The sequence below is a fragment of the Neomonachus schauinslandi genome, chromosome 6, assembly GCF_002201575.2.
Source record: "Neomonachus schauinslandi chromosome 6, ASM220157v2, whole genome shotgun sequence".
Classification (NCBI taxonomy): Eukaryota; Metazoa; Chordata; class Mammalia; order Carnivora; family Phocidae; genus Neomonachus; species Neomonachus schauinslandi.
Window position 1 is genome coordinate 152886979 of NC_058408.1, and position 21210 is coordinate 152908188.

Consider the following 21210-nt stretch of genomic DNA (forward strand, 5'->3'; position numbering starts at 1 on the left):
TCTTACAGATTTTTTAAAAGTGTATAGTTGCCCATCTCATGGGTGTAATCCCTGATCTACAATTTAAAATGACTTTCTCAGGGTGCCTGGGTGGCTCAGTTGTTAAGCATCTGCCTTTGGCTCAGGTCATGATCCCAGGGTCCTGGGATCGAGCCCCACATCTGGCTCCCTGCTCCGCGGGAAGCCTGCTTCTCCCTCTCCCACTCCCCCTGCTTGTGTTCCTGGTGTCACTCTCTCTCTCTGTCAAATAAATAAATAAAATCTTCAAAAAAATAAAATTATTTTCTCACATTTCAAAAAAGTAATAAAATTTGCATTATATTATATCCATAAGCTAATGTGAGAAGAATTGATATCCTCACAAGGTTCCATTTTCCTATCAAACCCATAGTGAGTCTCTCCAGTTGAAAAGTACCATTTGCAGCAAATTCTTAGTTTCCTTTTTTAGATTCATACACAGGGGAAAGTTCTGGTGCACCTGCCTGTCAATAGCTGTGTGCAGGTACTTGATGCACTTTCCATGTGCAAAGAGAGCATCTCCCCACTGCAATCTCTAAATAACTATTAACATGTAGGAAACATATTGTCTTTTGTATGTTTATATTTTATCAATCCTTTTTGCTGAACTGCCTTTCTAATTCTGAGAATTTTTAAGCTGAATGTCTTGAGTTTTCAAAATATAAATGTATACACACTTCAAGCAGAATTTCATATTTGTGTTTCATTTCTTATTGCAATGGCTACAACTTCCAGAAAACAGCCAAGCAAAAGATACATAGTGATTGATTTTCATGGGAAGGACAGTGATGTTTGCTGTGTGATGTGGCAGTTTTTAGATAAATATGTATCATGTTGAGGGATTACACTTCAGTTTTAGTTTTCTCATTTTTTAAATGGTTGTTGAGTTTTATCAAACAATACATCTTCCTAAAATCCAATTAAAGAATATTTTTCTTATTAACCCTACTGATGTAATGTTGTTGCCAATCCCTTTCTTATTATTATACAATTTCTGCCACCATTAAATTTACTCCACTGGATCCTGGCCGATGTTATTGCTATCATACTATTACATTTTCAGCAATACTTTTAGGATTTTTGCAGCCACTTTTACAACTGAGATCTTGTAGTAATTTATTTGCTTGTCCAAGTAATTTATTTGCTTCTCTTTTTTTCCTGTTTTTGAGAAACATTGGTAAAATAGGAAGCCGACTTTAGAATATACGTCAGCATATTACCATTTTCTACATTTGGAAACAAGCTCTATGTCAGGAGAAGACTTTCCTTGGTGTTTGGAGACCTGACAGATGACACCTGTGGAGTGCCCGTCAAGGGACGCAGTTGGAGGGACTGTGACAATGAGGTCTGTGAGCTCGCGGCCGTCACAGGAGGCAGGAGACTGTGGGCCATGACCAGGCTGCCCCACCTTGATCCAAGTTGAATAGCTCATTTCGTCCCAGAAAACAGTTCTTCTAATCTTAAAAATATTACTGATATTGACCAGAAATGTTTCCACCTGATATGTTTATTTTTTTTCTGACCACGGGTGGGGCATGTTTTCTTTTTTTTTTAATTTTTTTAAAGATTTTATCTATTTGAGGGAGAGAGAATGAGAGAGAGAGAGAGCACATGAAAGAGGGGAGGGTCAGAGGGAGAAACAGACTCCCCATTGAGTAGGGAGCCTGACGCGGGACTCGATCCCAGGACTCCAGGATCACGACCCGAGCCGAAGGCCTAACCAACTGAGCCACCCAGGTGCCCGGGCATGTTTTCTTTTAAATCAATGTATTTGTTTCTAAAACTACGAATGTCTGTCTTTATTTTTATCATTTTCCTCATTTTTCTCTAACTTTCTAATGCCTTGATTTGAAAGCAAGTTTACGCTGCGCCCGTGGTAACACCATCATCATTTTGGGGCTTAGGTTTGCCGGGCAGTACCACTGGCCGAAACCTATCCCTTCTAATATGCACACATCATGTTTGGTTATTTTATAAAAGCTTTATTTTTGTCAGTTGATTTCTGTCTCATTCATTTGTTTTTCGGTACTCTTAACTTCATGGGGGCTGGGTGCCTCTTTATAGTTCACCTTGAATTGTCGAATTCACTGCACTGGGGCAGGCAGGTGGGATCTGTACCATCACTCTGTGGTTTCTTGAGTGTGCTCCTGGTGCTATTGCTTACTCTTTTTTCTTCAATTTTCATTATGAAAACTTCCAACAGTAATATAATAGAGAACAGTGCCATAACCCGCACATCCCCAGCACCCCTCCCATGAGCGGTGGCTCCAGCTGGGTGCACTTGGTGGCTCACACTCCCACCCCTGATTCCGCTCCCGTAAACCCGGGACCCCACTCCAGCTCCACCAGCATGTCGCAGCAGGTTCTCTCTCAGATAGGAGGGTTCTTTTTAAAGGCATAAGCATGGAACTCTTGTTACACCTACAAATGAGCCAAATTAACAAGAACTCCTTAGAATTATTAAATACCTAGTCAGTATTCAGATTTCTCCAGTTGTCTCACAATTTTTTTGTTTGGCTTGTTCAAACCAGGATCACGTGAAGTTTGCCTGTGTTACTGGGGACGTCTCTTATGACTCTTTAAAAAAAAAAAAAGTTGGGTGCATTCAGATACAATTTACATATAGTGGAATTCACTCCTTTTCCGCAACTGCCCCTGTGTAACCACACCTACCATGGGACAACTGACCACAACCCCACAAGGTGCCCTCTGCCCCTCTATAGTCAGTACCCCCCTCCCACCCCAATCCCTGGAAACCACTGATCTGGTTTGGGTCTCACAGTTTCGCTTTCCCTAGAACGTCATGAAAAGGAATCATATACAACACAAATGTTTGATTCTGGACTCTCCCTTAGCATAATATTTTTGGGATTCGGTCACGTTGCTGCATGCACCAGAGGTCCATCCCTACCATAGGCCATTGTTTGGACGTGCCCAAGTTTGTTGATCCATTCAACAATTAATAGATATGTGGATGGTCCCCAAGTTTGTTGCACACCACGAAAGCCAGTATAAATACTTGTGTATAGGTTTTTGTGTGGACATGCCTCCGTTTTTCTTGGGTAAATACCCAGCAATGATATCACGGGGTATATGACATGGGTATGTTTACAAGAAACTGCCAAACTGAATTCCAAAGTGATCCTCTCATGTTGCATTCCCACCAGCAAGCTATGAACATTTCAGCTGCCCCACCTCTTCCCGGGTACGTGGTACTGCCTATGTAGGGTTTAAATTATAGCTATTCTAATATGAAGGCGGGGGGTCTCATTATGGATTTAATCTGCATTTTCCTAATGATAGAGAACATTGAGCATATTTTCATGTGCTCAACTGCCATCCATATATCTTTGCTGGTGATGTGTCTGGTCACAATTTTGCCTATTTTTTTATTATTGACTTATAAGTGTTCTTTGTATATTCTGGATCTCAATTCTTTATCAGATATATGTTTTATGAATCTATCTGTGAGCTGTGACCAGGCTGCCCAAACTTAGGACTTTTCTTTTCATTTTGTTAAAAGTCCTTTCAAAGAACAACATTTAATTTTGACGAAGTACATGTATCAATACACTTTCTTTTATGGTTCAGGCTTTTGGTGTCATATCTAAGAAATCTTTCCCTAATTCAAGGTTAAAATTTTTTCTTTTATGTTTTCTTTCAGAAGTTCTAGGGTATTTTGTTTTAGAATCAGGTCTATAATCTATTTTCAGTTAATTTTCGTATATGATGCAAGGTATTGGTTAGGGTCTCTTTGTTTATTTTAAAGATGGATTGTTCCTAAACCGTTTATTGGAAAGGCAAGTTTTCTCTATTAAATGCTTTTGCAGCTTTGTCAAAAACAAATTAACCATATATGTGTGTGTCTATTTCTGGAAGGTCTATTACTATGTTCTATTGATCTTTGTTCCTATGGGTTTGCCAATTATATAACACCTCCATTCCTGTAGCTTTATCATAAGCATTCAAATCAGTTATGTATGATTCCTCCGCATTTTTTTTCAAAACTACAGTGGCTATTCTCCTTTCTTCAGCTTGTCAATTTCAATAAGCTGGGATTTTGTTTAGGTTTACAGAGATTATAGATCAATTTGGAGAGAACTGATATCTTAACATTATGGAGTCTTCCCACCCATTAATACAAAATATCTCTCCATTTATTAATGTCCTTGATTTCTCCAATCAATGTTTTGTAGTTTTCAGGACATATGTTTTGTTAGGTTAACCTGTAAATATTTCATAATTTGAGTGCTTTAATGATACTGCTATTTTATTTTAATTTCCAATTGTTCATCACCAGTAATGCAGGAATACAGTTGAATTTTCACATTGACCTTGTGTCCTGCAACTTGCTAACCTCACTTACGAGAACTAGTAGCTTTTCGTAGACTCCTTGAGGTAGACCATATGGCAATCATTTTGTCTGTATATTGTCTGCACTTTGTATGCTTTCCAACATTTTCTTTTTGCCATATTGCATTGGTTAGGACTTCTAGTAAAATTTCACGTAAGAATGGGGAAAGCACAAACTCTTTCCTTGTTCTCCATCTTAGAGAAAAAACATCAGGCATTCACTACTAAATATAACATTAGCTGTGACTCTTTAAAAGATGTCCTTTCTTAGTTTGAGGATATTCCCTTTAATTCCTAGTTGACCTCAAGTGGCTCAGTCGGTTAAGTGTCTGCCTTCAGCTCAGGTCATGATCCCAGGGTCCTGAGATCAAACCCCGTGTCCTGTTCCCTGCTCATTGGAGAGTCTGCTTCTCCCTCTCCTTCTGCTGCTCACCCTGCTTGTGCTCTCTTGCTTGCTCTCTTCTCAAATAAAAAATCTTTAAAAAAATAATTCTTAGGTGACTTAGAGCTTCGTTTGTTATTTTTTTAATCTGAATAGGTGTTGAGTTTGACAAATGAATTTTCTGCATCTGTTGAAATGATCATATCACTTTTCTTCTTTATCCTTTTGATAAAGTAAATAACATTGATTTGCTAATGTGGAACCAGCATTGATTTCCTAGAAAAAGCCCTGCTTGGTCATGATGTATTATCAGTTTTATATATTGTTAATATCATGTTGAAGACATTTGCATCTCTTTTTATGAAGTATATTGGTCTGTAATTGTCTCTCTTTGCACTATTTGGTTTCCAAATCAGATGAATGCTGAATGAATGAATGAATGAATGAATATTGGGCAATGTTATTCCTGCTTTTATTTTCAAACAAGTTTACTTAAATTTGGTACCATTTCCTCCTTAAATATTTGGTAGAACTCCACTGAAGCTGTCTGGGTCTAGAGTGTTCTCTCTTGGAAGGATTGAAACTATGAATTCAATATTTTTAATACATATAGTACTATCGTGTTTTCTACTTCTTGAGTGAGCACAGGTAGCTGTGACTCAAATAATTTGTCTCTTTCATTTAAGCTGTTTAGTGTCATGAAGTAGTTTATAATATTTTCCTGTTTCATTTTTATGTTAAGATCCACAGTGACATTCCTCTTCTGATTCCTGATGTTAATAATCAGTGTTGTCCCTCTTTTTTTCTTTTTTATTCTTTTTTTTTTTTTTTTTTTTTTTTTTTTTTTTTTTTTTTTTTTTTTTTAGGTAGGCTCCACACTGGGTGTGGAGCCCAACGTGGGCTTTGGGCTCACAACCCTGAGACCAAGACCTGAGCAGAGATCAAGAGTCAGATGCTTAACTGACTGAGCCACCCAGGCATCCCTCTCTTTTTCTTTTATTCTCTATAGCAAGGGGTTTGTCAGTCATACTGACCATTCTATAAATAAATAAGTAAATAAATAAATCAATTGGTTTCATTGATTTTCTTTATATTTTTCTGTTACTAGTTTCTATGATTTCTGCTTTTGTCAATACTATTTCCTTCCTTCTGCTAGTTTCAGGTTAATTAGCTCTCTCTCTTTTCTAGATTTTTAAGGTGGAAGCTTTAGATCATTGATTTCAGACCTTTCTTATTTTCTTCATTTTTCTTTTTTTTGATGAGAATATTTAAGATCTGGTCTCTTAGCAACTTTAAGGCATATAATGCAGTATTTTTGACTATAATCACCAAGCTGTACATCCGGTCCCCAGAAGGTATTTGTCTTCTAACTGCAAGTTTGTACAATTTGACCAACATCTGCCCAAACCCCCACCCCTAAACTTGGTGACCACCGATTTACTCTCTGTTTCTATGAGTTCAGCTTTTTTAGATTCTGCATGGAAGTGAGATCATACAGTATTTGTCTTTCTCCATCTGACTTATCTCACTTAACATAATGCCCTCAAGGTCCATCGTGTTGTCAAAAATGACAGAATTTCTTTCTTTCTCATGGCTGAGTAATATTCCATTGAGTATATATACCACATGTTTATCCATTATTCCCTGGGATTAAAAGACACTTAGATTGTTTCCATACCTTGGCTATTGTGAATAATCTGCAATAAACATGGGAGTGCAGGTATCTCCTCAAGATCCTGATTTCAATTCATTTGAATATATACCCAGAAGTGGGATGGCTGGATCATAGGGTAGTTCTACTTTTATTTATCTAACCTTAATTTTATCTAACCTCTATACTGTTATCTAACCTTATCTTTAACCTTAATTTTAGGGTTAACCTCTATACTGTTTTCCTCAGTGACTGCACCAATTGACATCCCCACAAAGAGTGCAAAATGTTTCCTTTTCTCCACACCCTCACCAACACTTATTTCTTGTCTTTCTGATAATAGTTATTCTGACAGGTGTGAGGTGGTATCTCATTGTGGGTTTGATTTGCATTTCCCTGATGCCAAGTGATGTTGAGCACCTTTTCATGTGTCTGTTGGTCATCTGCATGTCTTCTTTGGAGAAATATCTATTTAGTTCCTCTGCACATTTCTTAAATGGATTGCTTGTTGTTGTTGTTACTGAGTTGTAGGAGTTCTTTATATATTTTGGATATTAACCCCTTAACAGAGGTATGATTTGCAAATATTTGCTCCTATTCCATAGCTGCTTTTTCATTTTCTTTGTTGTTTCTTTTGCTGTGCAGAATCTTTTAAGTTTGATGTAATCTTACTTTTTAATTTTTGCTTTTGTTGCTTGTGCTTTTGATGTCATATCCAAAAGCTAGTTGCCAAGACCAATGTCAAGGAGTTTTTTCTCTGTTTTCTACAAGGGGTCTTACAGTTTCAGGTCTCATGCTTAAGTCTTTCTCATTTTTGTGAGTATTGTAAGATAGGGGTTTAATGTTATCTTTTTTTATTGAAGTATAGTTGACATACAACATTAGAATAGTTTCAGATGTATGACATAGTAATTCAACATTTATACAGTATGAAATTTCATTTTTCTGCATGTAGTTATCCAATTTCCCCAGCACTATTTATTGAAGAGACTATCTTTTCCTCACTGAATATTCTTGGCTCCTGTGTCAAATATTAGTTTACCATATATGCAGGAGTTCATTTTTGGACTGTTTATTGGTCTATGTCTATTTTTATGCCAGTACCATGTTGTTTTGATTACTGTAGCTTTGCATTATAGTTTGAAGTCAGGACATGTGATGCGTCTGGCCTTGATCTTTTTTTCCTCGGGATTGCTTTGGCTATTCAGGGTCTTTTGTGGTTCTGTAAATATTTTAGGATTTTTTTCTATTTCTGTGAAAAGTGCCATTGGAATTTTGATAGAGATTGTATTGAATCTATATATGGCTTTGGGTAGTATGGACATTTTAACAATATTAATTCTTCTGATCCATGAACACAGACAAATGTTTTTCCATTTGTTTGTGTCTTCTTCAATTTCTTCCATCAAAGTCCTATGGTTTCCATAGCACAGATCTTTCATTTCTTTGGTTAAATTTATTTCTAAGTATCTTATGGGTTTTGATGCTATTGTGAAAAGGATTGCTTTCTTTATTTCTTTTTTCAGATAGTTTAGGAAATAAAAAATAGAAATAGTGAAATAGAAGAGCAACTGATTTCTGTATGTTGATTTTGTATCCTGCAACTTTACTGAATTTATTGATTAGTTCCAACAGATTTTTGGCTTAGTCTTTAGGATTTTCTTTATATAAGATGATATCACCTTTAGGATTTTCTTTATATGAGATTTCTTTATATAAGATGGTTTCCTGCAACTTTACTGAATTTATTGATTAGTTCCAACAGATTTTTGGCTTAGTCTTTAGGATTTTCTTTATATAAGATGATAACTTTGTATAAGATGATATAAGATGGTATACAAACTGTCTTTGTAAAAAAAAAAAAGACAGTTTTACTCCTTTCTTTCTGATCTGGATGCTTTTTCTTTCTTTTTTTTCCTTTTGCCTGATTGTTCTAGCTAGGACTTCCAGTACTATGTTGAATAATAGCAGTGAGAGTGGGCACCTTTGTTTTGTTCCTGAATTTAGGGGAAAAGCTTTCAGCCTTTCACTGTTGAGTGTGATGTGAGCTGGGGGGGGTTGTCACATAGGCTTTTATTATGTTGAGATATGTTCCTTCTGTACTCATTTTGAGCTGATAGTTTTTATCATGAAAGGATGTTGTATTTTGTCAACTACTTTTCCTGTATTTATTAAGAGGATTATGTGATTTTTATCTTTCAGTCTATTAATGTGACACATCACATTTATTGATTGGCAGATGTTGAACCATCCTTACATCCCAGGGATGAATCCCAGTTGATCATGGTATATGCTTCCTTTAATGTGTTGAATTCAATTTGCTAATATTTTGTTGAGAATTTCTTGTTTTTTAATATAGGCATTTTTAATGCTATACATTTCTGTCCAAACACTGCTTTAGCTACATTTCATAAGAAGTTTTAAAATTGACTTTTCATTTACCTTCAATTCTAAATATTTTTAAATTTCCTGTCACTTCCTCTTTCAGCTATACATTACTTGTCATGTTCTCATTTAATTTCCAGATATTTGAAAATTCTCTAGAATTGTTTTCTGTTAGTGATTCCTAAATTAATTATATTGTGGCAAGAGAACAAATTATATATATTTGATTATTTAATTAAAATTTGTTGACTTGTTTTCTGGCTAAGAATATGATTTATTTTCATGAATCTTCCATATGCACACAAGAAATACATATGCTATTGTTAGGTAGAGTGTTCTATAAATGTCGATTTAATCAAGTTGGTGGATAGTATTGTGTAATTTCTCTCAATTTTTACTGATATTTTGCCTTCTTGCTCTGTGAAATCCTGAGAGATGAGTGCCAGCATCTCGAAGTGCTCTTGTGTCTATTTCTTTGTTCAATTCAACCCGTCCTTGTTTCATGCATATTGAAGTTCTCTCACTAGATGCAGACACATTTAGAATTGTTATGCCCTCCTGGTATGCTTTTAAGTGTGTTTTGGTAGTTATGTAATGTCCCTTTTCATCCCTGGTAATAGTTCATTCTCTGAATTCCAATCTACCTAATATGAATACCCCAGCCTTCTTCTAATTTATATTTGCATGTTGTATATGTTCTATGTTCTTACTTTTATCTACTCTATTTCTGTATTTTTTAAATGAGTTCCTTGTGGACATGATGTACTTGAGGATGAACATCTGCCTTTAATTTGGAAGCTTACACCTTTGTACTTAAATCTATCATCTTTTAGTTATTATTTTTTAAAATATTTGTTCCATCTGTACTTTGATCCTTTTCTTCCTTTTCCTGCCTGCTTTTGGGTTATTTGTTATGTTTCTAATTTTATCTCCACTATTGTTTTAGTAGTTACAACTTTTTAAATAAATTCTGAGTGTTCACTCTATGCTTTATAGTATGTATTTATTTTATCAGAGTTTGCCTTCAAATACTATTATAACACTTATTGTATGGTGTAATAGCCTTACAGTTCTGTATTTCCAGTTCCTCCCTTCCATCGTTTGTGGCTGTTGACATATATTTTGATTTTACCTATGTGATACACATATATTATTTCATACTGCTTATTCTTTATACGGTTAGTTATCTTTTGGAGCAATTTTAAAAAAGGAAAAATATTTTTTACCTTACTGTATTTTATCTCTAGAACTCTGTATTTCTTTTTGCACAGGTTAGCTTCTCCCTGCTATTACATTACTTCTGCTTGATAAGCTTCTTTATAATTTCTTGAACTATAGGCTTACCGACAATGAATTCTCTTCAGCTTTAGTTTGTTTGGAAAAAATATTTATTTCACCTTACTTTTGAGAGCTGTTTTTGTTTGGTATAAAGGTCTTGACTGAGAGATTTTTATTTCAGTCTTTTAAAAATGTCATTTTATGCCTTATGGCTTATATAGGTTCTGACAGTAAAACTCCTACAATTTTAAGATTTGTTTCTATCTATGTAATGTGTTTTTTTTTAATTGTCTTCAAGATTTACTTTTAATCTTTGAATCTGAAATTTGAATATGATTTGTCTAGTTTTCAGTCTTGGAGTTTCCTGGGTTTGCTGAGTTTGGAGCCATGTTTTGATAAGTTTGATAATTTTTTTCATCACCTTTGGTCATTATTTCTTCAAATATTCTTTTCTGCCATGTTTTCTCTCTTTCTCCTCAGACTTCAGTTATATGGATATTAAACCGTTTGTTATGTCATAGTTCTGGGAAAGTATGCTCTATTTTTTTCACCTGTTTTCTCTTTGTGTTACAATTTCAGCAATTTCTAATGACCTATCTTTAAGTTCACTCATTCCTTCCTTAGATGTATCACATCTACTCATGAATCCATCAAAGTAATTCTTCATTTCTCATACCATGCTTATTTCCTAGTATTTCAGATTCGTTCTTTATTATATTCTCCATATCTGTGATGAAATTCTCTATTCATGCAGTTTGCCCTCCTTTTCCATTAACTCAGGAAGATATTAATCATAGTAATTCAAAGTCCCTATCTAGTAGTGCCAACATCTGTGTCATCTGAGGATCTGGCTCTGTTGCTTATTTTATCTCTTGATAACGGCTTATCATCTCTTGCTTTGTTTGTGTATCTTGTAACTTTTTAGTTGAATGCCACACATCATGAGTAGAACAATAGAGAGTGCAGTGAATAGGATTTACTCCTATAAATGGGCACTCCTTTTCTTCTGTGAAGCTGCTAATGAATGAGGTGTGTCAGTATATTTGGGTGTTGACCTGGATTTGGATTTTGTTGCTGCAGTAGCCTTCAATGCCCCATAGGCTTCAAAATCCTTTAACAATGCCTTTTGCTTAGGCTAAGTTCTGGGGTATCTGACAGACTTTCTTAATATTTCTGCTCTCCTCCCTCAATTTTCAGCCATCCTCCTATTCCTGCACCACAGAAAAGGGTCACTCTCCATGTCTTGCCCCACAGCACTGGCAAATGGCTATTGCTCTCATTCATCTGCTTAGTGGGCAGCAGCCTTGGTCCAGTCTCAGGCCCAGATAACCTTCTAATCGGGGCTTCAAGTAGGAGAGTTTCCTAATGTTTCTGCTTCTTTTAACAAAGTTGAGGGATTTTAAAAGAGTTTGTGCTCATGTTTCTCACTTCTCTTCTCCCCAGTTATATCAGTACATTTTGAGGTTATCTATTCAGATTATAATTACTATTGTAATTCTTCTCCATCAAGAATATTGCTTAGAATTTTTCACTCATTCCTGTAACCAAATTAACAAATATTTTATATGACTGATGGATTATTGATAATTACAGATATTTTGAAACCTGACTTATCCCATTCATAGTTTTTGCTTTAGATGAATTTCTCAATTGGTGGAGGAAATTAAATAGAGACTATAAATTTTTATTATACAAACTTTTCCCAAATTTCTCATATTCTATAAAAGGATTCTGAAGTGTCATGATTTTCTAAAGTGTTAGTGCTGTCATGATTTGGAAATTAGAGGAAACATAAGATCGAATCTGCTTTTTAAAATCTAACTGGTGATTGCTTGAGAAAAGAGGACCAGCCCGTTCCCAATAACCATATAAAAGTAAACAGAATCAAAACATAAATGGCACAGCGAAAGAATAAAAACAGATGAAAACAAAGGAATTACAGAGAACACACTGATGGTCACCAGAGGGGAGGTGGGTGGGGGGATGGGTTAACAGGTGATGGGGTTGAAGGGGTGTACTTGTCCTTGTGAGCACCAGGTGATGTATGGAAGCATTGAATCACTATATTGTACACCTGAAACTAATATTATACTGTATGTTGACTAACTAAAATTAAAATAAAAACTAAAAAAATAATAAAAACAAAGGAATTACAAAATACCATTAAAAACAGGATATAGCAGAAGAAATATAAAAACAGGAAAACAGATATAAATATGCTTAACTACATCTTTAAAAGGCAAAGGCAGAGACTATGCCTTGAAATAGTTAACCGGAGCTTAAAACAAAAGACAAGGCAAAACTTTCAGGACAGGTAACATGGGGGTGTGGCAGAGCTGCAGAGGTAGAAGAGAAGTAGCATTCGCTGTAGACAAAGTAGAATTCGAGGCAAAAACTTTGGTGTGACAAAGTTGATCCGTTGCTTATTTGAGAACATCTTTCCCTTGCTTATGCATGTGTAGGACTTCCCTATTGGAATACATTTCTTCAATCACAGACTTTTGTCCTCATAATTCTCTAAAGCTTCCCCACCAACTATGACATTTGGTGCTGATGAATGATGTGAAGCTACGTCCACTCCTGTGTCAAGCAGTGCCTCTCGCTCTCATACAATTTATCAGGTCATAGTGAGCAAGATACACGGCATGGCCACATTGAACACTCCTGCGGCTCTCGGTCTTCCACGGAGGTCAGATACAAATAGATGCATTGTTTGCTATTTCACATATCACCACCTCTCATTATTCTCATCTCTTGTTGTCCCAGATACACATGCTTGAGACTCTTCCTGTGCTGTCTTCTGTCATTACATCCAGAATCAGCTCTTCTCTTTAATGATTTTAATTGCCAGTGTTCAAAACTTCCCTTGCATTCTTGTCTCATGTCTATCTTTCTGCATGACTTTACACCTTAGCCAGCTCCCTTTTGATCTTATCTTTTGCTGCTTTTCTATAACACTCCTTTTTTTTTCCTACTAAGGTAAACCAAGTTGATTTATCCAACATATTTACAAGTTCCTGTGCAAGAACCTCTTCCTAGGTTTGTTTCTCTTCCACGTCTTTTGAGTAAATGAATCTTTTATGAAGCAGAGTATGTTCAGGCTCCCCACCTCATCTTCCATTGGCTCTCTCTCTCTCTCTCTCGCTGGTCATCTTTGAATGAGGTGGCTTGTTTTTTTTCCCAACAAGATGTTGGTAGAATCAGGTTTTTGATCTTAAGCTGAATGGCGATGGTATACAGACAACTTTTAGATCTCCATGTTCCACCAAACTATTATTTCATGCATCTTTACTGGACAGAGGCTGAATTAATTATCTTCCCCTCCCATTGCTGGATACCTGAATCTAAGTAATTTTATTTCTGAGCAGCTTGAGGAACTCTGCAGTTCTCATTTTTATAAGTATGGTCCAGAGACTCCTTAGGAAGTATCATTTCCACACTGGCCCTGCCTTCTCTTTTGCTTGCTATTATCCTAAGATGCGGTGCAACCCCTCTCCTCCCTGGGAAGTTGGGCTCCCAGTGCTACATGGGAGAAAGGGGATGTCGGTGGAGGAGATACAGTGAAGACACCACCCTAAGTGTGGAGGAGCTCCTCAAGAGGAGAGAGTGTCTGTGCAGGGGGCACACTGCCTCTCCTCCCCAGCAGTCTTGCCTTGAATCAGTTTCCGAGGTCTGGGGATGAGTGAATCCTGGCTTATTTCTCAATTCAACCCATTCATACTGTAATTAGGGATAATTCCTTAAAAAGCCACTAAATTATTCATTAGAGACTTAAGTTTCTAGTACAGCTGTAACTTTGCATATTTTTAAATGCTTGGATTTACTTTTCAATGAGAAAACACTCTGTCTTCTCTGCTCCACTTTGCTGAAGGAACCAGGGATCCTGAGCCAAGGAAGGATGGAAAATTCCACAACACTCTGCAAAGAGCCAGGGGCTTACGCACCACACGGTTCCAGTGGGATAATGGGGTTCATCTTGCAGAGCCTGGGTCACTTGCTGCCCCATCCCTGCCCCTCCCCATCTACTTCTGCAGTGTAGCCACACTCAACCGCTTGTGATGACCAGACACAACATTTCTCATGTGTTTGTGTCTTGGGACATTCTACTCCCTTGGTTTAGAATTCCATTCCCCTCTTCCTGCCCTGGTAAAGTTCTGCTAAGTCTTGGAGATGTGTTTCAGGTGGCATCCCCCCCCCGGGGGGGGGGGCTTTCCTGATGATCCCCTCCCAAGAATCTCCTCAAAGGTCTGCAGAGAGCATACAAGATCCATGTTGCGTGATTTTATCTGCTGACTTGGCTGTTCCCCACTGGAGCATGACCTCCTTCCCAGCACCTTGCATGGCTGGCAGGGTGGTGGTCCAGTGAATGAAGGCAAGAATATGATATTAACCATTAGCTTCCATGAATAAAGGCAGCCAATGAGCTTTTTTCAGATCTACCTATGATGGCAGATCATCACTATTACTGCAACGTAAGTGCGTCTAGTATAAAGTGAAATGAAGTTAAGTCCTTTATAATATTTACTAAACTTTGGATGACTTATCCAAATTCACAGCTGTTCTAATATTACATGAGACCCTGTTGCTATGCAGTCAGTTAACCAATAATATATTGGGTTGTGTGATATTAACGTGAGGCTCAGAGGTCACCCACCCTGGCATCTCTACCTGTTTCAACCTCTAATTCAGTTCAACAAAAACATGCTTATTCAAACAAAGCTGCGATCTAGTGTCATGTCATTGGAACTCATGGTGTATATTGACATCGCACTGCATACAAAACAACACTGCATACAAAACATTACTTCAAAAATGATTATTACAGGGGCGCCTGGGTGGCTCAGTCGTTGGGCCTCTGCCTTCGGCTCAGGTCATGATCCCAGCGTCCTGGGATCGAGCCCTACATCGGGCTCTCTGCTCTGCGGGAAGCCTGCTTCTCCCTCTCCCATTCCCCCTGCTTGTGTTCCCTCTCTCGCTGTGTCTCTCTCTGTCAAATAAATAAATAAAATCTTTAAAAAAATGATTATTACACAAAATTACTATCTACCCAAAAAGGAAGATGAGCTTCACCACTAGACCTATTTAAAATGAGGGGGTTTGACTCATTCTTCTGGTTCATTTGGAGTTCTAATGGTATTCCTTTGATTAACTGGAAACAGATCGATAAAACATATCTATGATATGAGGCCATTTACCTATGAATATAACAATATATAACAAGATTGATCAACTTAAAATATCAGCTATATAACATATTTATACATGATACATTAATATAAGATATGCAATATGCTTTATATGTAAAATGTATAGCTATATAATAAAAATTAAATATAATATCTAAATTTATTGATTTATAATAGGATATAAAATTGAATAGAAATTTTTGAGAGAGAGAGAGAAAGCATGTATGGGTGAGTAGGTTGTGGGGGTGGGAGAGGGGCAGAGGGAAAGGGAGAATCTTATGCAGTTTCCACACCCAGCGGGGAGCCTGACACAGGGCTTGATCTTATGACGCTGAGATCATGAGCTGAAATCAAGAGCATGCTCAAGCAACTGCACCGCCCAAGCACCCCTTAATAATTACTTTTAACAGTATTCTGAAAATTGACATGTATAATGTTTCAATGCATTTTTATTTTCTTGTTAACTATGGTAAACCTGCAATGATGTATCTGCTCTTTTAGCTGACCTGGAGCTGACCTCACCTCCTGCAATTACCACTTTAGGCCACTAGGCTCCAAAGATAGAACAAAATCCCCTCCCTGCTTCTCTGTTAAGCAGTTAGTAACATATAAACAACCCCCTAAATATGTTCTTTAGATACAGGATATTTAATGCATGCTTTCCAGAATGATAATTCCTAAAAATTCTGAAATTTATCAAAAAATCAAAAATTTTTAGAGTTTGGAAATTTTAAAGTTTGGAAACTCCCATCTCAAACATGCATTTAACTGTTTACCTCTGGGGCAGACACATTTTTCCCCAAAAGATAAGTAAGAGTGTAAGTGTTATATTCTTATGGGTTATAAGTTCAAAAAAAATAAAAGCAGAGATTTTACAGATGGTAGACCAGGTCAGAATGATTATTCTATCATCAACCATGTTAGTAAGAAATATTGTTTTATTTTGTCCTTTAAAATAGAGTAGTCAAAAGTCAAAGGTAAAATGAGTATCAATATGCTTTGAATAAAGTATGAGCTGTTTGCCGCACAATAAACAATATCCATATGAGAAAAAAGGTATAAGTTGCCATAAGCTTCTTCAACTGGATATTTAGCACATTCACAGTATGGGTTTTCTAAGAAGAGGAGTAGGTATACTGAGAAATGTCTCTATGATACTCAAGGATGGTATGCAAAGTCATGGAATCCTTACATAACATGTGCAATCTGATCATCTTTTATGGTCATTAAATTAAATGGGAAACAGGATCACCTTAGTGTAAAGTGTTTATAAATGTATGTATGATATGCATTCAGATTTTAATAACTCAGTAATGCACAATTACAAGGACAGAAGGCAAGTTTCAGTCAAGAATCATTAAAGCCTGTGAAAAATACAAATAGTTGAGTTGTTCTTCCTGATTTATTACTAAACAAAATCTATAGCAAATTGGAATACGTAAGGTAGGCAAAGAGAGAAGAAAATAAATATATCTCCTAAAACCAGCACTGCATTATCCACAGGAACATGTCCTTATTACTAAATTTTAGAAACACACATTGATAAAAGCTTGGTAGGTAGGAAATTACAGGAAGATAATGTAATTCTGAAGTCATAAAATATTCCATAATGGAAGGCGTTGCAAGATAATCTTGGCATGGACAATGCTTGCTTTTATAATATGATCTATGTTAAGGTGATTTTAAAAATCAATTTAAAAATTCATAAGATGATTTTATTCTCCTGTTGCTATACAGGTTTATTATACAATCTTTCATCCAGAGATTATTTCATGGGAGTCTGTTCCAGGACAAATGTTCTTTTAGGCCACTAGGCTCCAAAGATAGAACAAAATCCATCTTCCAAACAGGATATTTTTATAGGCCCTTCCCAATATCACCCCCAGCATGTGGGCAAAATTCACAAACATCTCACAAGTGCCCCTGTCCTGCAGACCAGGGAGCTTTGCTACGTACCCCTCACCCTAAACAAGTAACATGTGGGCAATTAGTGCTCCTGTTAAGGGCTATCAGCAGAGATTTGGTCCAATTTTAAAAACTGAGCACTGAAAAATAGGATTCTATCAAAATCCCCTCAGCCATCGCTTCTCGGCCTTTTGGCTAAGATCAAGTGCAAAATCCCCTCAGCCATACTTTTCATCCTAAAAACAGATTCCACAGTCTAAAAACACAATGAGCTACTCAACACTCAATTTCTTTATAAAAAGGAATCATGCTCATGAAAAAAATTATAACTTGAAATAATCATTTCATTAAAATGACAAGTACAGTTTTCATACCTAAAACTAACGTATAAAGCAAAAACAAAAAGTAGTATATATTTGGGGCACCAACCTGCTATTGGCTGAGGCGCTAACAGCACACTGGGAAGAGGCCTGGAGGCAGGAGCTGGTCTGGACAGAGACAGAGCGACTTGATTTGCCAACAGATGAGGCTTTTCATGCCCATGGAACAACATTGACTCCTCAGGATATATCCACATTGAGTCCAGAGCAAAGGAATTATTAAAAAATATCTGTCCAAAAATAAAGCAAGCATAACATTTAAGACAAGACACATGATAAAAGCTAAACACGGCTATAAAATAGTTCCATTTCTTACATTGATCAAATATTGGAGATTCTTTAAGTGGGGACTCTCTAGAAGTATCATTCTAAAACCTAAAGATCCATGGAGCTCTGACACCAATCACTTTCTAGATAAAGTCTCGTGGGCTGGTCTTCAACCATTGACTCGGTTAATTCAGCCTTGCAGCCAGTTTTGCAGATTGAAGAATCACCCCAGTGAGGTAAATAGTGTGTTGTAGAAAAGTAACCATATTACTTGCCTTTAGCTTTCAGGTAAACACAGTGTGGCCTTTAAATTTGAATCCAAAAGCTAAGAAAATCATCAGAAAGATAAACACTTAAAGCAATAACAGCAAGAAAAATCCGCTCATAAAATTTATACTTAAATTATATAATGTTTAAGACTAGATTTTGATCAATGCTTACAGATCTAAAAACTGAAAAAAAAATTTTAAGCTGGATTCTGTTTCAGAGGTAGAAATTTTATATTGTTCCACAGAATCCAATTTTTTCAGTTAAAACAAAATGAACCCCCACCTCTGCTGGTGTTTTTGAACAGACTGATCTTATTCTGAAAAGGTTTCTCTCTAGACCTAGATATTGCAATTAGAAAACACACAATCTTTTCGTTGTTATGCAACTACCCAACAAATTAATAATTAAAGGTCCATTTATCTAATTAAATGACCTGCATTTTACCTTACAATTAGGTATCCTTTTGTCTATCCAACTTTTCCCAATAGGAGGTGGAAGAGCAGATGGGCAGACGTGTGGGAAAATGGGTACCAACTCCACAGCGGAAGAGGGAGACAGTCCTATGGATGGAGAATGGCCACCGCACAGCCACTGAAGCCCAAGAAAAGATAAGGGAGGGCACATTAGCCTAAACAGATCAACTACTTTATACCACAAGATGCTGGGATAGCTGCTTTAAGAAAAGAATTTAAAAATGTATGTATTCAATTAGGAGAGAAATTCCTCCTTTCAACAGTGAAGAAAAACCATAAATAGTCACAAATTTTAAAAATGTATAAAAGTTTTCATATTTGAATCATCACAAAGCATCACCAACATTGCATTCTTCGATACTGAGAAAGAATTTCTAAGCACAAAGCCATGAGAATATGGTAAGAAATGGGTTTCTGCCCTGAGATAATGAGAAACCACAATGGAAAGATGAAATGCTGGGTATTCCTTTTATAATTCGGGAATTCTTTTCACAAGCAAGCAGGGAGTTATATTTTATGATAATCCTTTCAATGCAACATTTTGTATTAATTACACTTATCATTTAAAAACCAACACAACTAATATTTTCAAAATAAAATTAGCTCAGGTGTTAGGATTCAAAGTTTCCCAAGGTTCACAAATGCAAATACATTCCAAGGCAAAGAAAATGTAAGTGAGCTTATCACACAACTGAAGATCCCAATGCACAGAATAAAATAGCAAACATTGAAAGGGGGCAGACAATTTAGGAAACAGTCTCCCTAATTCAAATAACTGAGTCTTTAGGAGACAGTCTCCCTAATTCATCAGTGGAGAACTAATAAGATCATTGTTCAATGGTGTGGAACACTTTGATATCTATTTGTTTTAAAATCATAGAAGGATCTTTGATTTTCCTGTTAATGTGAAAATATTCTTCTGGTTCTAAATATTGTTATTTAACAGAAAATATGTAGCACAAAAATATTTAAGAGATAAGGTTTTTTGGATTTTTCTTTTTAAATTTACACACACACACACACACACAAATGCAGTGTTCTCTACAGAAAAAAATTGTAGTTCCTTGACATTATATACCTCTAGTGGTAGGACTCTGATATAACAACCCTTTCAAAACATCAAAAAAGCTACCAACATTTATTCAATAAAACCCATATGAACTGCATCACACATCAAAATGTGATATTTAGTACCGCATATGTGATGTATCATTAAGTCTAAAGACCAATTTAGGAGGAGTTTAATAACATCTTTTAGAAAAGCTCACAAGATAATATTGGAATTAAATTAATTAAATGATGTATTCTAACACACCGCTCATTTGAATATGCTAATGAGGACAATCTTTGGAATAAAATACATGTTATTCCCTGATTTAAATACATCTGCATAGTTAGATAGCAAACAATGGATCTTGCCAAAACCAGCCTGCCCTGCTCTGTTGCACCATTAATCAAAGGTACAGTCACTTTTTCTTTTTAATTCCACGTTTTAAACCCCAAACTCTTCTAGCGTGCAATATGGCATTAGCTAATTTGGTGGACTCAGGCTGACCTAGGGTGGGAGGGGAAATCACCGGCAGTATTTCTCAATAATAAAGGCAGGATTTCCTTGCCGGCTTCCATTGGTTTGAATTCTCTTAAGCATTGTCCTGAGTCTATTCTCAAAAAAAAAGCCCAGATCAGAATCAGAAATAGCTATTGATTCCCAGCTTGCTTTTCAAGTCTGGCAGAGACTGTAAAAGTATTAACTTCTCTGCGAGAAGTCAGCTACGGTAAGCGGCGGCAACGCTGGGCTCCGGCGGCCGCTCCTTCAGCACCGCGCTCTGGACAGCGACCCCGGCCCCGGCGAAAGTTGTGGCCAGCGTGGTCCCAACTCTGGCCTCGCGGCGCGGGCTCGCCAGCGCCCGGCCGAGGGACCGCGAAGACGTGCCGCGAAAACTGCCGAGAGGCAGAACGCGACGTCGAAGCATGAACTTTGTGGCCGATGCATGGCTGCCAGGCTGCGCCCTGAAGCCATGGGGAGCCTTCCGCGGGGCCGGCCGGGCGCGAGCCGCAGGGCCAGGGCCGCCCCGGGGCCAGGTGAGGGCCGCGCCCAGGGGGCGGGGGGGCGCAGCCGGCGACCCCGATCCGGGGGCCGGGGACACGTTACCTGCCCGTGGAGCAAGGGGTAGTGGTGCACGGCGGCGTGGTCTGGCGCAGAGGGCAGTGGCAGCAGCGGCAGCAGGGGCTCGCCGGGGGCTTGCCAGCCAGGCAGCCCCGGGAGCAGCGGGCCGGCGGGGGGCTGCGCCGAGGCGAGCAGCACGGGCGGGGGCGCGACCCCGGCGCCCAGCCGGAGCAGCCCGGCCGAGCCAGGAACCATCCAAACCCAGGGCGGCGGCGGCGGCGGCGGGTCTGCATTCATCGGCCAGAGGAGAGGATGCCGCCGCCGGGGCTGCTGCTGCAGCTGCCGCCGCCGCCGCTGGAGCCTGGCGCCCACCAGCATCCTGCATCCCCGCGCGGGCGGCGGCGGCGGGGACGGCGGGGGCGGCGGGCGCCCGAGGTGCGGGCCGGCGGCGGCGCGGGCTCCAGAGCCAACTCACTTGGTTCCGCGGCGCGGCCGCTCGCTCCGCCCCTGCCCCGCGCGGGGAGCCCCTCCTCCCTCCCGCCGCCCGCCGCCCGC

At 38.1% G+C, this 21210-nt stretch overlaps 1 protein-coding gene across 1 annotated transcript in view; it reads right to left on the reverse strand.

Moving 5' to 3' along the window:
* The window catches only part of TCERG1L (transcription elongation regulator 1 like), a 184780-nt gene extending 163747 nt beyond the window's left edge, over window positions 1-21033 (reverse strand). The window contains exons 1-3 of the mRNA XM_021703857.1: window positions 20701-21033; window positions 18520-18666; window positions 17588-17768 (exon numbers count right to left, since the gene is read on the reverse strand). Of these exons, the coding sequence (XP_021559532.1) occupies window positions 17588-17768; window positions 18520-18666; window positions 20701-21033 (661 nt within the window). The remainder of the gene's footprint in view (window positions 1-17587; window positions 17769-18519; window positions 18667-20700) is intronic.
* Between the last annotated feature and the right edge of the window lie 177 nt (window positions 21034-21210).